Consider the following 15338-nt stretch of genomic DNA (forward strand, 5'->3'; position numbering starts at 1 on the left):
TGCCCTGCACTGCTCTGCTCTGCTCTGATCTACTAAGCTCTTCTCTCCTCTGCTCTGCTTTGATCTGTTGAGCTCTGCTCTGCTGAACCATGAAGAAGAAGAATTGATCGAGAATGTCTCATACCATTCTCCACTGACCCGAAGTCAGTATCATCTGAAGAGAGTGTGTCACATCACTCTTACTGACCCAAAGTTAGTTTTATTGATCCCAGATCAATATCACAAGAGAGTGTCTCAAACCATTCATACTGATCCTAGATCAATTTCATTGATCCCAGATCAATGTCACAAGAGAGTGTCTCAAACCACTCATACTGATCCCAAATAAGTTTCATTGATCCCAGATCAATGTCACAAGAGTGTCTCAAACCACTCATATTGATCCCAGATCAATGGAGGTCATCCTAGCATAGGGAGTACGGTAGATATAGCGATGCATCCATCGATAGTACTACTATGGTCCCTATCCTCATTTCCCTGCTCATTGATCAGATGAGAGGTACTTCCCATGAGTCCCAAACTGCATGGGTAGGATGCCTCGACAGGAAAACTAATCATCCTGCTCACAGGAAAACGAATCATCCTATCAGTGGATGCCACGGAGAACTAATCATCCTGGCCCACAGGAGAACTAATCATCATGTTCCACAGTCGCCGCAGAGAACAAATCATCCTGGCCCACAGGAGAACTAATCATCCTGTTCCATAGTCGCCACGAAGAACAAATCATCCTGGCCCACAGGAAAACTAATCATCCTGTTCCACAGTTGCCACAGGAGAACTAATCATCCCGGCCCACAGGAGAACTAATCATCATGTTCCACAGTTGCCACGGGAGAACTAATCATCCCAGCCCACAAAAGAACTAATCATCTTGTTCATAATGCACCACCAGGGGAGGGTGAGTCGCCCTGTGGTCGTATGTTGCTCCAGTAAGTACCCCAAGCCCCCTAGAGCTCCCAGAGCTCAATGCATGCAACATGCAGGACCCTTATAAGAAGGTCTCTCAACGATTCCAAGTCATTCGGGAAAGTCACAGATTTGACCTTTCCCCGGGGCTTTGACAAAATGCCTGCGACCTGTACATCAGTCTCAATGCGATGGAGCCTCCTCGCTCATCAACTTACCATATAATAGATAAGGCAGTATCTGATGTCTATCTGCTGGAACAATCATCGAATATGGGATTCCTCAATAATCGAATCCCCCCTCTGGTTGTCACAGAGAATCACAGTGGTATTCATCATGTGTACAAACAGCTCACTTAAGAGGTTCTGCAATCATGCAGCTTCACACGAGATCATACTCGTAGCTATGTATTCGGTCTCGGCAGTGCTTATAGCAACCGACCTCTGCTTCCTGCTCATCCATGATATCGAAGCAGAATCCAAAGAGAACCAGCACTGAGAAGTGCTCTAGTGATCCTCCACACTGCCTGCCCAGTCAGCATTCAAATAATCATGCAGTTTCATATTTCCGGCAGTGTATCTCAATCCTTGAGAGGTTGTGCCCCAAAGATATCTCAGAAGATTCTTGGCACCAATCTAGTGAGGCTCAACCAAATATGAGCTCACCATGCTAACTTCAAAACATATGTCCGAATGGAAGTTCACCAAGAACATCAACGCGAATGAGTTTATGAAACTCAGAGGCATTTCCCAAATCTGGTCCGACATCACTACCATATAACTTCTGAAAGTTAAGATCCTCGAGGTAGTCACAGGCTTGCAGTTTATCATTCCACATCCGGAATCCAACTCCCTCTTACTTCTGCAAATGAGAGGGTCTGTACCTGTCAGAAATAGGTCGTCCTCATAAGGTGCCGGTATGAGAGGTCTATCATCCACAACCTTCAGGTAATGGTTTGGATCGGTTTCACTCCTAGTGAATCTCAGCTTCATCTGACAGCTATCAATCCTCTCATACTACGCCTGGGGTGTTTTGCTTCAAGCCATAGAGGGCTTTCTTCCACCTGTATACATGAGATTCCCGATCATGAATCTCAAACTCCTCGGGTTGTTCCAAACCTGTGGACCTACTACATGAGGGGAATGGTCCCCTTATAAGATTTTCCTTCGGTACATCTCAGACATGTACCTTCATGCTCTACTTGAATTCAGACATCCCTATCACCATTTGACTCACGTCAGGTAGGGCCCAATAGGTAGACCTCCAGTGTTATAGATGCGATATGTCAATTGACATGATCCCCAATGGACCATCCTGCAACTTGATACAAATTTCCAACCCTGAACCCATGAGAAAAAGCATCTTTGAAAATTATATTTTTTAACATGTACCTTTCCATCGATGAATGCCACCCTGAAACCTTTGACTTCCATTTCCGAGATGGACACCAGGGTCTTTTTGCGATCATGTACATAAAAGAGATTTTGTAAATGAATCGAGTTACCTTTATTCAATTGAGAAATAACATTCCCTACACCCTTTCCAGGATAGGTGGCATCGGCTCCAAGTATAATCCCACGATTGTTTCCATCTCTACCAAATTAGAGAGTGCACCCATCTATCCGATGAAGTGCCTTGAAGCACTACAATCTATAAGCCAGATTCCCAAAGAATCTGAAGGAGAGGGCCAATACAAGATAACGCTTCTTTATCTTATCAGAAACAACATTTGATTCTTCATACCTGGGGTTCCTTGCTTTCTATGAAGAGTCGGCCATTTCCTTGATGACCTGCATTACCTGTCATTCCTTTGATCATTGAAGATGTCCCTGGAATGATTGTTATCATCATCAAGTGATGTGTCCCTGCCATTCGAACACTCCTTCGCATAATGGTCGAACTAGTTATCTGCCTTTCCTTCCACCCTGAGATCCGGTCTTCCATTGAAGTGATCTTTAGGTAAGCCATATTCCGCTGTGCCATTCTGATAATATTCTCTGCTTCGACTTCACCCTTGGTGAATTTGAAGAGGGATGAGGAATCCACTGATCCTTTTGTCCTTTCCCAACTGTCTTCGATGATTGCTCTTTCACTCTTGCTTGGGCATTGTCTTCACCTCAGCTCCGATACCATGTTAATTTTAGGTATGTTCTATGCTTAGAGCAATTTATTTCAATTTTCACAGTTAGCTCCATATCTTTTCCAGATTAGCAATCACATCAGCATTAAAGTAAACTACAAATAGAACATAAACATAAATCGCAGAAGACAAGCCAAGACAAGAGGACACAAGATGTGGCGCTAGCTAGGGACAAACCCCAATGTGGGGAAACCCTTGATCAATTCTTCTTATATGTTCTTCAATAGTTCAGCACAGAGAGAGAGAGAGATAGTACGTTTACAACAGAAGTCAACACTTTGACTTATCTAGATAAGAGCATAGATCATCTCTAAGAAGATGATACATGAGATCAGTTGAAGACATGCTGCTTCAACTAATTCTCCAAGGTGACTCCTTCACCTATCGTTGTGCTGCATTTCGTCATCATGCTGCACCTCACCGCGCTGCACCATGCTGCACCCATCATCACTATGCTGCATCTCATCACGCTTCATTAATCATGACTGTACCCATCACTGTATTGCATTATGTGCCATTGTTGCACCATGTTGCCATCCTGACCTATGTGTTGGCTGCACCTTGCTTGCTTGTTGTCCCTAGCATGCTTGTTGTCCTTAGCATGCTTGTTGTTGCATGCTAGTTGTCCCTTGCATGCTAGTTGTAACATTACATGCTTGGTGTATTTGCTGCTAAGTACCATACAATTGTCCCAATGTTAGTTAGCTGTCCCTTGCATGCTGCTCTCCTTCGGAGACAGATGCTCCGGCTGTTTCGGCAGTTCCCGGCAATTCTGGCAGTTCCGGTTGTTCCCGGTAGTTCCGGCAGTTCCGATTGTTCCCGACAGTTCCGACAATCCCGGCAGTCCCGGCTTTTCCGGCAATTCCGACTTTTCCAACTTTTCCGGCTTTTCCAGCTTTTCCGGCTTTTCAGGCAGTTTCGGTTGTTCCGGCTTTTCTAGCGATTCCGTCTTTTCCAGCAGTTCCAGATTTTCCGGCTTTTCTAACAGTTTCAGCTTTTCCAGCTTTTCCAGATTTTCAAGCAGTTCCGGCTTTTCTGGCAATTCCGTCTTTTTCGGCAATTCCGACTTTCCAACAGTTCCAGCTTTTCTAGCAGTTCCGACTTTTCCGGCTTTTCCGGCAGTTCCGGCTTTCTGCCCTCTAGATCAGGGCAACGTTATTCCTTAGGATCTCTCCTCCTTCTAAAACCCAAAGACAAGTAGAGAGAGGACGAGATCCCAAGTGTGTTGAAATGACTTGAAGGCCACCTCTATTTATACTAAAACGTTGAGCACATGTGGGGTTTATTTGGTTGTTGGCCGACCTTGACGAATTGTCTTATAATGCAAATAAATTCATAACTCCATGAATACTTATCGGAATCAGATGATCTTTAGATCAATCCTACACCTCTCGATGAGAAGGATCTAAGAAAAATATCAGCTGCCATAAATAAGATGACCCACATGGAGTTTGGCCCTAGGTGCCAATTTTAATAATACCTCCAGGAGTGAGGTGGGGAGACTTGGAGTTGTAGCCCCAGAGAGCTACAAATTTGGGCAGGGTCCTTGAGGAGTCCACCTCATGGATCATTACCTTGCTACAGGGGCCCACAGTATACAGTAACAGATGGATTAGTGGCAATTTATGCAGTGAGTACCAAAGTGACAGTTGCAGACTAGTAGCAGTTAGAGACTGGGGAGTGCAGTGCAGTGTTAACAGCAAAGCAGGTGGCTCAGTGCAGAGTTAGTAGCAACGCAGACTCTTCAGTGACAATGCAGAGGCTAGTAGCAGTTAGGACTCAGGAGACAGATGCATCATACTGAACACAGTTGATTCAGTAATTTGGATGCTTCTCAGTTGCAGTTGCAGCAACAAATAATGAGAGGGAATTGCACTGCAAATGCAGTGTTGGCAGCAGCATAGCAGGGTCAACAACAGCACAGACGCAGCATTAGAGTTGCGCAGTAGTTGGTGGGTAGCAGCAGCCAGATATCAGCAGCGTGACAGGAGGTGATATAGAAACAGGTTGTTGTGACAAAATGTGCAGCATTAGACAGAACACAATCCTCGCTAAGAGAGAGTGTTAGTTTTTGTAGCATCGGATGTGTTCTAACCACGAAATTTGGTAGAAGGGCTAGAATACATAAGATCTCCAAAACCCATAAATCGTTTCTGGAAATTCCACCTAGAAGTGACTTAATTAGGCTATTAACCAGTTTTTAAATATTTCCGAAGTCTAAACTTAGGGAATATGGTTAATTAATTAGAATTAATTAAGTCAAAGTGTGAATCATCTAGAAACTCACATAGATCGACTCCAAGATGATCCTAGCCATTGATTAAGATTTAATCTTGGTCGTTGGTGCTCCAACAGTGGATTATAAGAGGAAGTTAATGGGCACTTGGAGAAGACACACTAGAACACCAGAAATTCAATTTCTTTGGCAAATCGATTTCCAGAGAGCAGCAGCAGTTGTCGGAAAACCAAAGATCGAAGCAGAGACAGTGAGGCTAGAGGAAGATTTTCATATCCAGCGAGTGCATTTGCAGAGAGGCATAAGTACCACGGTGAGGTTGACGCAAGGGTCGCACGTAAACCTCTAGAGGACAGTTCGATTTAGCTGGAGAGAAGTCGAGTTTCAGTTCCAGAGGCCAAGAAAGGGTTCCAGAAGGTCGGAGAGACAGTTTCTCAGCCAGTGGCAAACAAGACGGCTACAGGAGCAGCTGATTCGGGTTGAGAGTGGCAGACACTGCGCTAGGGTGACACAAGCAAGCGCAGAGGCAATTTGGATGGCTCACTTGGAGCTGCAGTTAGAGCCCGGATTTGCCTATGGGGTGAGGAAAATTTCTCACTAGAATTTTGCCAGTAGTTTTCTCTGTATGATTGTCAGATTCGGTATCCAGATTATTGTACTGAGATTTTCTCACTACTGCATAATAATAAAATATTCACTATTGCACCGGTTTTCCCACATTGGGTTTTTTTGGGGACAATTGTCCAAAAATAATGATGTCAATTTTATTGTGTGTGTGTTAGTATTTTCTCAATTTCCAGTGCTATTATTTCCGCAGTATTTTATTTGTGAAGATTGCAGTGTGATTTATTTGATATTTGCCATAGCAGATAAATTGTTAAAATAATTAACAATTAGAAAAATAAATTCCAGTTGCTGCAATTAGATTCCAGCTGTAGGAATTTCCAGAAGGTTCACACAAAAATCCACCCAAATTCATCAAATGAATGACTTTCTAATAAGTGCTTAGGCTTCTAGTCTGGAATGTCACGGTTGTGCTAAATCCCAGCACTGTCATCTAGATCCTTCGCTCCTCTTTAATAGCCATGAATAGCTATATCCGCCTTAATGGCTAATGGAAGGAGGTAAGTACTATATGCGACTAACCTCTTGGAAGTACAATATAGACATTTAAGTGCCAACATCTGAATTGACCAGGGATAGAGATGGAAAATAGCATATCAAGACACTGTCTCCACAACAAGAAAAACTCATACATCTAGCTTGATATCTACTATATCTGGACTGATTATGTCAGATCAGTAGCTTCAGTTAAAGTCTCATAGCAACTATTACTATTCTTCCACGTGAAAGATGCTGCACATTTGTTTCAAAAGAAAAACCTGTTCCTGTGCTTTAGGTTAGTCTTTTCTACTACAGGGGAATCACTGAGAATATGTGAATTGCATGTAGACTGTATTGGGTTACGGGAAGATATGAGTATGCCCTTGTAACAGCTCTTCTGTAGCTGATTTGAGTTGTCTATATAGAGCAATTTGGTGGGCCCTTATCCATAAGTTCTGCGTTCAGGCTGAAGGGCATATCATGGGAAAAGATTTTTCATATGGAACCATAATCAAATTAGTTTTCACCCAGTTCTATAAATGAAGTATAAGGTAAAACAACTTTATTTGAATCATGTTCTAAATTCTAATCAGATAAAAATTTGAAAAACGTTTTGATGGTAGAAATTTTATGTTGGGCGTTAATGTAAAACCTGTAAATTTAATGTCACAAGAATACTGTTCCAAAACAGTTCTATCGAGTTGATCCTTGTTCCCTTTAGATCGATTTACCCTTGACTGCAAAATTTGGCAGTTCTCGACCGTTGTCTCTCCACCTGCATACAAGACAATTTACGCATAAAAGAGACCTCGGTTTCATCAGTCTAGGTGATAAAAGGGCTACATCCTGCAATAGAAGTGGGTTTTAGTGTGACCCCATATCAATCGAGCTAGTGCTGCATTGATAAAGAGACTGTAAAATAATGCAATGTAATGTAGAATGAAAGAGGGGGAAATGGGTGAGCAAGGCTTACCTTTAGAAAAAGGAATAATGTGGTCATACTCGTAGCAGAGACAGCCTTCACAATTCCCAAACCTTCTGCAGATAATGTTGCCTGCACCGTCCTTCCTCCATCGTTCTGGATGACGACCTGCCACAACATCTGCCTTCTGCCAGCACAAATTCCTCATCTTCTCGTCGAAGAACCTCACTCGTTTGTGACTGCCTGCACTATCTTCCGAGGACGAGGCTGATGCAGATTTCATCACAAACCCAATGCAATGTTCTCTGTCTATGACTATACCTCGCCTAAACTCTCACGTAGTTTTAAGCAGTAACTTAGGAGACCCAGATAGCTGATTTTCAGAACCGAGCCGCACTTCCGATGATATTTGTTGTTTCTGTGGGAAATTATAACGCGGGCATTTAGCTATCGTTCCACTATTCTTAGAGTGTTGGGTGGTCGTCTTCTCTCTCCGTCAAGAAATGAATGGTCCGCATGCACGTTAGAGTTTGCACTTTTTCTATAAAGCAAATAGAGAACTGGTATATTTTTACGCCGCAAAAACAATTTCAAATGAATAATGCATTCGACTCTGCAAAGACTGTGTTGGCCCATTTTCCTGGTCACATGAAAATGGATAAATTTTTATTTTCAACTAAGGAAGAAGCAAATTGAAAATAATAGTACAATTAATTAGTGGTTTAAATAAGTAAGGCAATTTTATGAGAAAAAATAAAGGCCGAGTCTTTTTCTGGAATCAACACAACTTCAAAGTTCTTCAAGTTACATGAGGTAGAGATTGGAATTAAGAAGTTGAAAACAGGAAATGCAAAGGACTTGGTTGAACTTCAAGCAGAGTATCTAAAATGGGAAATGAACACTCTTGCACCGCACATCATGGAAATATTCAACAACATCATTCAACAAGGATTCCCAAGAGACTGGAAAACTAGCCTAGCAATACCCCTTTTTAAAAGTGGAGACATTAATAATCCTTCCAACTATAGAACCATTATGATCAATCCTTTGTTTGCAAAGCTTTTCGGCAACATGGTAGAAAATAGAATCAGTAAGTGGGCAGAAGTAAAAGAAAAGAGGGCAAGAGGACAAGCGGGTTTTAGGCCGAGCATTCTACAGTGGATCATGGTATCACGTTGAGACACATTGTTGAAAAGGTTTGGGAGGACAAAGAAGAAGTATTATGCTGCTTTGTTGACTTCAAAAAGGCATTTGACACAGTCCCTAGAGATAAGTTGTGGCGTAGAATGGAAGAACTTGAAATTCCTTTGCATTATAGAGTCATTGTCCATAGACTTTATGAAGAGGTGAAAGTCAAAATTAGAACCTCAACATGTATTTCAGAAAGCTTTAGAAGTGACATTGGAGTCAAGCAAGGTTGCCCTTTATCCCCTGCTCTTTTTGGTTTATATACTGATAAAATGGAAGAGTGGCTAAATTTGCAAGGTGGAGATGGTGTTCAGTTGGGAGAGTTTGTGATAAAGCTTCTTTTATATGTTGATGATATTGTATTGATTTCTAAATCGACCCATGGATTGCAAATGTATCTATATGCCCTTGAGCATTTTTGTAGAGCAGTGGGGAAGCAAGTCAATACTAGCAAGACCAAAATAATGATTTTCTCTAATAAAAGGAAGCAGAGCCAACATACTTTCTTCTTTGAAGGCCATTGTCTTGAAGAAGTAAATGAGTACAAGTACCTCGGGATTGATTTCAACAACAAACTTAATTGGGAGGACTGCAGAAAGGAAAATTTTAGGAGGGTGGAAAGCATTATATGCTCTTCAAAATAGATGTAGAGAGGAAGAGTTGTGGGATTGGAAAACGATAAAAGTGCTTTTTGGACTCCTAGTTTGTCCAGTGATGCTATATGGATGTGAATTGTGGGCTAGCAGCACCCCCGTCTCAAAATGGAAACAAATGGAGAAAATCCAAAAACGCTTGATCATGAGCAAGTTCAAAATAAAAAGTTTGGTACCGTATGAGATAATGTTGAGTGAAATAGGAACAACTCCCATCGAAGCAATTGCTATGGTGTGGCTCATAAGATATCTAAAAGGAATTGTGCAAATTGGAGTAGGTAGATGGCCTAATGTTATCTTCAATGAAGGCATGAGTGAAAGAAAGAAAACATGGATGAAACAAAATTACGCATGGATGCAAAAATGGAATATCTACCTCAATGTTTGTCCCACAAATAGCAAGGAGCTAAAGAATTTTGTTATGGAGAAGTTTCGTAAAAGGGTATGGGGAAAAGAGTTGGGTAGAAAGAAGAAGTACTACATTGAGGAATTCAACCCTACCTGTGATCTACAACAAAAAGAGTTCATTGGAATTAACATTCCGTGGAGGGAAAAGGTTCTTATTGCTCAATTAAGGACAAACTCGCATCAACTTCGGTGTGAAACAAGACGGTGGAAAAGGCCTAAAGAAGCTTGGGAAGAACAAGTGTGTACATTTTGCACGTCTAGGGCATTGGATTCAGAAAAACATTTCATTTTGGAATGTGATGCATCCAAAGGCATCAAAGAAAGTTATGGGAATATGTTAGCATCGGTTTCTTGGCATTGTCTTTTCAGCGAGGGGATTGTTGGAAGGTTGGGTCAACTCATCATCAATTTGAATAAGAGTGATTGAATTGCAAAAGGTGAAAAATAGAGAACTAATGGTCTCATAGACTATTATTAGTTTCGTGGATCTTAAAATATCATTTCATTTCATTATATCTAAATATTATATAATTATTTGTTTGGACACTTTTTAAACTTGGATTTATTAATATCGAGGAAGAATCTTTTTTTCCATGTGAACAAAATTCATAACATATGGAGGGAGAAAAAATTTTCCCTCTGAATAAAATTCATTCCATAGTTTTAGGTTTTGAGTGGTCTTTATAAATTTAAAATTAAAATAATGTACTCTTATGTTTGATAAATATAGATTAAAAGAATGTACTCTTTCCTTGTGTAGTATCATGTGCAAGCAGCGTTTATTGTATTCTTCTCTTCGCCAAAGATGGATTAGGGTTTGGGAGGGCCCTCCTCTCCTCACCCCTCCGCTAATTGTCCCCTCCAGACATAGCAGTGTTCGACGCCCTTGTTGTTAGATGGCCCAGTTTCCAAAAGGCCAAATCCTCCAAATTTGTGAAGAAAATTGACAACATTCCAAAGGTAGAGGTTCACGCCTCTCAATCCAGATCGATGGCCATGGAACTTGCATATCGGGGGCTTATTGGTGAATTTATGGGCTTATGGCCCTCTCTGAGATCCATGCAGGCATGGATCGATAAGAATCGAATACCCAAGATTAAAAATAAGGTTTCAACATCATTTTGTGGGTGAGGGTTTTACACCTTCACGTTCAAAGGCAAAGTAGATTGGGATCTCATCTTTAGGAATGGCCCCCGTGAAGGGTTATATGTGGACTGCTAGAGTCCATATTTTAATCGTGAATGTGATGTTCCAGCAACAGTACTGGTATGGATCAATCTTCCCTTCTTCCTACGACTTTGTTGAAACAAGGAAACTTTCAGAGTACAGGAAATACATCGACTATGTTGAGCCACAAGAAGGATTACAAGCCTGCGCCATGATCTATGTGGACGTGGACCTAGACAAGGCTTTACAGGCAGCAACAAATTTAAACCTAGATAATTGATCGCACATATAGGAAGTTGATTACGATCAACTTTCATTTAAATGCAAGTTTTTCCATGAATATGGCCATTTCACACGCAATTGCAAGAAAAGGGCATAAGAGAAACTAAAGCAACCTAATGATGGATAACAATGGCAACAACAGAAAAGGAGAAGAGGCCCTCGCAAGGACAAATAACCTAGCTCCTCCTCAAGCAACCATAGGGCAAAAAGGGAAAGGGCCCAAGTCTCCAAAAAAGCAAGGGCCAATATCCGGAGAGGGAACTTCTACTAGTGATAACAAGAGATCCCCATATCCAAACAATAGCTTTAACATCTTGAATTAATTGCCAAAAGAAGGGGAAATTGTAGCTACTATAGTGATAATGGAGAGGCACCCGAGCCCCTGTAAACTTTAGGTATGTTCTATGCTAGAGCAATTTATTTCAATTTTCATAGTTAGCTCAATATCTTTTCCAGATTAGCAATCACATCAACATTAAAGTAAACTGCAAATAAAACATAAATATAAATTGCAAAAGACAAGCCAAGACAAGAGGACACAAGATGTGGCGCCAGCTAGGGACAAACCCCAATGTGGGGAAACCCTTGATCAATTCTTCTTTTATGTTCTTCAATAATTCAGCACAGAGAGAGAGATAGTACATATACAACAGAAGTCAACACTTTGACTTATCTAGATATGAGCATGGATCATCTCCTGTCATGATGATACATGAGATCAGTTGAAGACATTCTGCTTCAACTGATTCTCCAAGGTGACGACTTCACCTAACTTAGTGTTGCAGCTTGTACTCATGTTGTTGTGTTGCCCCTAGTCATTGAGCTGCTCCCATCTACTCCTATCATCATGCTGCGCCTTACTGACATGCCCATCATGCTGCATCTTTCATGGTCTCATTCATTATCATGCTGCCCTTTACTAGCATGCCCATGATCTCATTCATCATCATGCTGCCCTTTACTATATAACTGTAGCTTATCAAACAGTCCTTAAGGCATATGAAAAATACTTTCTTTTATCACAGCAAACTAGCTGTCCCAACACATACAAGATACACTTCAGAATGTGTGCATTAGCTCACTATTGGAGGGTAATTAGGCTGCAGCAATTATGGACTAGTTAGGGAACCCAACCATAGTCCCTAACAACCCTTAAACTAACCCAGAATTGCTTCTTCTTACTATGGCTGTCCTCTAATAGGGTGCTTCCCTCCACGCTACTCTTTAAGGGCAGTTTCAAGCCCAACGCATAAACCTTTCACCCCAAAACTGACTGCGGCATTCTCTTAACAGAACTATTCACCCTTCAGCAATGTTCTAAGACAGTCCTTTCATTCTCGACCTTCAAGATCCAGACTGCAACCCGCAAGGCAACACCTCGGCCTGCCTGAAACAGCGTTCCATTCCTCGCTGTCCTATCCTTTGCTTGTTATGCGTATTAGGGTCTATTTGCTGTGGAATTAGGGCCTCCCTCTAGCTATGGATGAGAGCCTCTTAGATCTGTAGTTAGGTCTTCTTTTGTTGTCTCCTTAGCTGTGTCTTTAGGGATCTTCTAGAATTGCGGCTAGGGCTTCTTTTGCTACGTATTAGGGTCTCCTCAATGTCTACGGATCTAGCCTTATCCAAGCCTTCCTTTGTTGCGGATAGGGCCTTCCCTTTAGCTGCGTATGAGGCCTCCTTTACTGCGGCCAGATCTCCTTCAACTGCGGCTAGAGCAACGTACTGCAACTAGGGTATCATCTGCAGTTAGGGCATCATCTGTAGCTAGGGCATTATACACTTAGCCCAACGTATCTTCTTAGTGTCTCTCCTTCACCAAAAACCCAAAGAAGTGGAGAGGAGGAGATCACATGAAGAGTGTGTCAAAATGACTTCAAGTCCTCTTCTATTTATACTAAAACGTAGATGATGAATAGACATGACTATTGGGCTTCTGAGCCTACACAAGTTGCTGGCTGACTTGACAATTTGTCTTATAACACAAATAAATTCATAACTCCATGAATACTTATCAGAATCGGATGATCTTTAGATCAATCCTACACCTCTCGATGAGAGGGATCCAATAAAAATATCAACTTCCATAAATAAGATGACCCACATAGAGTTTGGCCCTAGTTGCCAATTATAACACTCCCTCTCAACTAGGGAGAACTCCATCCGCTAATCCATATGTCCGACTGTACTATCTCTGCCATCAGTGCCCTGCACTGCTCTGCTCTGCCTTGCCTAGCTCTATTCAGCTCTGCTCAGCTCTACTAGCTCTGCTCAACTCTGCTCAGCTCTGCTAGCTCTGCTCAACACTGCTCAGTTCTGCTCAGCTATGCTAAGCTCTGCTAGCTCAGCTCAGCTTTGCTAGCTTTGCTCAGCTCTGCTCAATCATGACGAAGAAGAATTGATCGATAATGTCTCATACCATTCTCCACTGACCCGAAGTCAATCTCAGAGTGTGTACCACTGGTCCCAAACCAGTCCTCTATCGACCCGAAGTCAATGTCATAGTGGTTACCACCCTCACTGGTCCCAGACCAGTATCATTGATCCCAGATCAATGAAGGTCATCCTAGCATGGGGAGCACGGTAGATACAATGATGCATCCATCAGTACTACTATGGTCCCTATCCTCATTTCCCTGTTCATTGATCAGATGAGAGGTACTTCCCATGAGTCCCAGACTACATGGGTAGGATGCCTCGACAAGAGAACTAATCATCCTGTCCACAGGAGAGTGAATCATCCCATCCCACAAGAGAGCGAATCATCTTGTCCACAGGAGAGAAAATCATCCTGTCCACAGGAGAGCGAAGCATCTTGTCCCACAAGAGAGCGAATCATCTTGTCCACAGGAGAGCAAATCATCCTGTCCACAGGAGAGCGAATCATCTTGTCCCACAAGAGAGTGAATCATCTTGTCCATAGGAAGGCGAATCATCCTGTTCACAAGAGAGCGAATCATCCTGTCCACAGGAGAGCGAATCATCTTATCCACAAGAGATCGAATCATCATGTCCACAATTGCCATGGAGAACACATCATCCATGCCCACAGGAGAACTAATCATCCTGTTCATAGCGCACTACCAGGGGAGGGTGAGTCGCCCTGTCGTCATATGTTGCTTCAGTAAGTACCCCAAGCCCCGAGAGCTCCCAGAGCTCAATGTATGCAACATGCAAGACCCTTATACAAGGGTCTCTTGATGACTCCAAGTCGTTCGGGAAAATCACAGATTTGATCTTTCCCCCGAGGCTTTGACAAAATGTAGTGACCTGTTGTACATCATCTCACAACGATGGAGCTTCATTGCTCATAGACTTACCATATCCCATATAAGGTAGTATCTGATGTCTATCTGCTGGAGGAATCATTGAATACGGGATTCCTCAATAATCGAATCCCACCTCTGGTTGTCACAAAGAATCATAGTGGTATTCATCATGTGTACAAACAGCTCACTGAAGAGCTTCCACAACCAAGCAACTTCATACGAGATCATACTCATAGCTATGTATTTGGTCTCGACTTCTGCTTCCTGCTTGTCCATGATATCGAAGCAGAATCCAAAGAGAACCAGCACTGAGAAGTGCTCTAGTGTTCCTCCACACTACCTCAATCAGCATTTGAATAATTATGCAGTTTCTTATTTCTGGCAGTGTATCTCAATCCATGGGAGATTGTGCCTCGAAGATATCTCAGAGGATTCTTGGCACCAATCTAGTGAGGCTCAACCAAATATGAGCTCACCATGCTAATTGAAAAACATATGTCCAGACAGAAGTTCACCAAGAAAATCAACGCGAATGAGTTTATGAAACTCAGAGGCATTTCCCAAATATGGTCCGACATCACTACCCTATAACTTCTCGAAAGTTAATATCCTCGAGGTAGTCACAGGCTTGTAGTTTATCATTCCATATTCGGAATCCAACTCCCTCTTACTTCTGCAAATGAGAGGGTTTGCACCTGTCAGAAATAGGTCGTCCTCATAAGGTGTCGGTATGAGAGGTCTATCATCCACAACCTTCGAGTAATGGTTTGGATCGGTTTCACTACTAGTGAATCTCAACTCCATCTGACAGCTATCAATCCTCTCATACTATGCCCTGGGAGTTTTGCTTCAAGCCATAGAGGGCTTTCTTCCACCTGTATACATGAGATTCTTGATCATGAATCTCAAATTCCTCGGGTTGTTCCAAACCTGAGGACCTGCTACATGAGGGGAATAGTTCCCTTGTAAGATTTTCTTTCGGTACATCTCAGACATGTACTTTCATGCTCCTTTTGAATTCAGGCATCCCTATCATCATCTGATTCATAGAACTTCAGTGATA

General features: G+C 42.1%; 1 protein-coding gene across 2 annotated transcripts in view; it reads right to left on the minus strand.

Moving 5' to 3' along the window:
• The window catches only part of LOC149221729 (uncharacterized), an 82286-nt gene extending 74472 nt beyond the window's left edge, over positions 1 to 7814 (minus strand). For both annotated transcript variants that reach the window (XR_016248875.1, XM_089383019.1), the window contains exons 1-2: positions 7363 to 7814; positions 7042 to 7164 (exon numbers count right to left, since the gene is read on the minus strand). Coding sequence is in view for 1 of the 2 variants with exons in the window: in XM_089383019.1 (XP_089239145.1) it covers positions 7042 to 7164; positions 7363 to 7594 (355 nt within the window). In the remaining variant the exon portion in view is untranslated. The remainder of the gene's footprint in view (positions 1 to 7041; positions 7165 to 7362) is intronic.
• Positions 7815 to 15338: the final 7524 nt, after the last annotated feature.

This window comes from Pinus tabuliformis, chromosome Q (assembly GCF_031772625.1).
Source record: "Pinus tabuliformis cultivar Carrire ecotype Pingquan chromosome Q, CPIR1, whole genome shotgun sequence".
Taxonomy (NCBI): Eukaryota; Viridiplantae; Streptophyta; class Pinopsida; order Pinales; family Pinaceae; genus Pinus; species Pinus tabuliformis.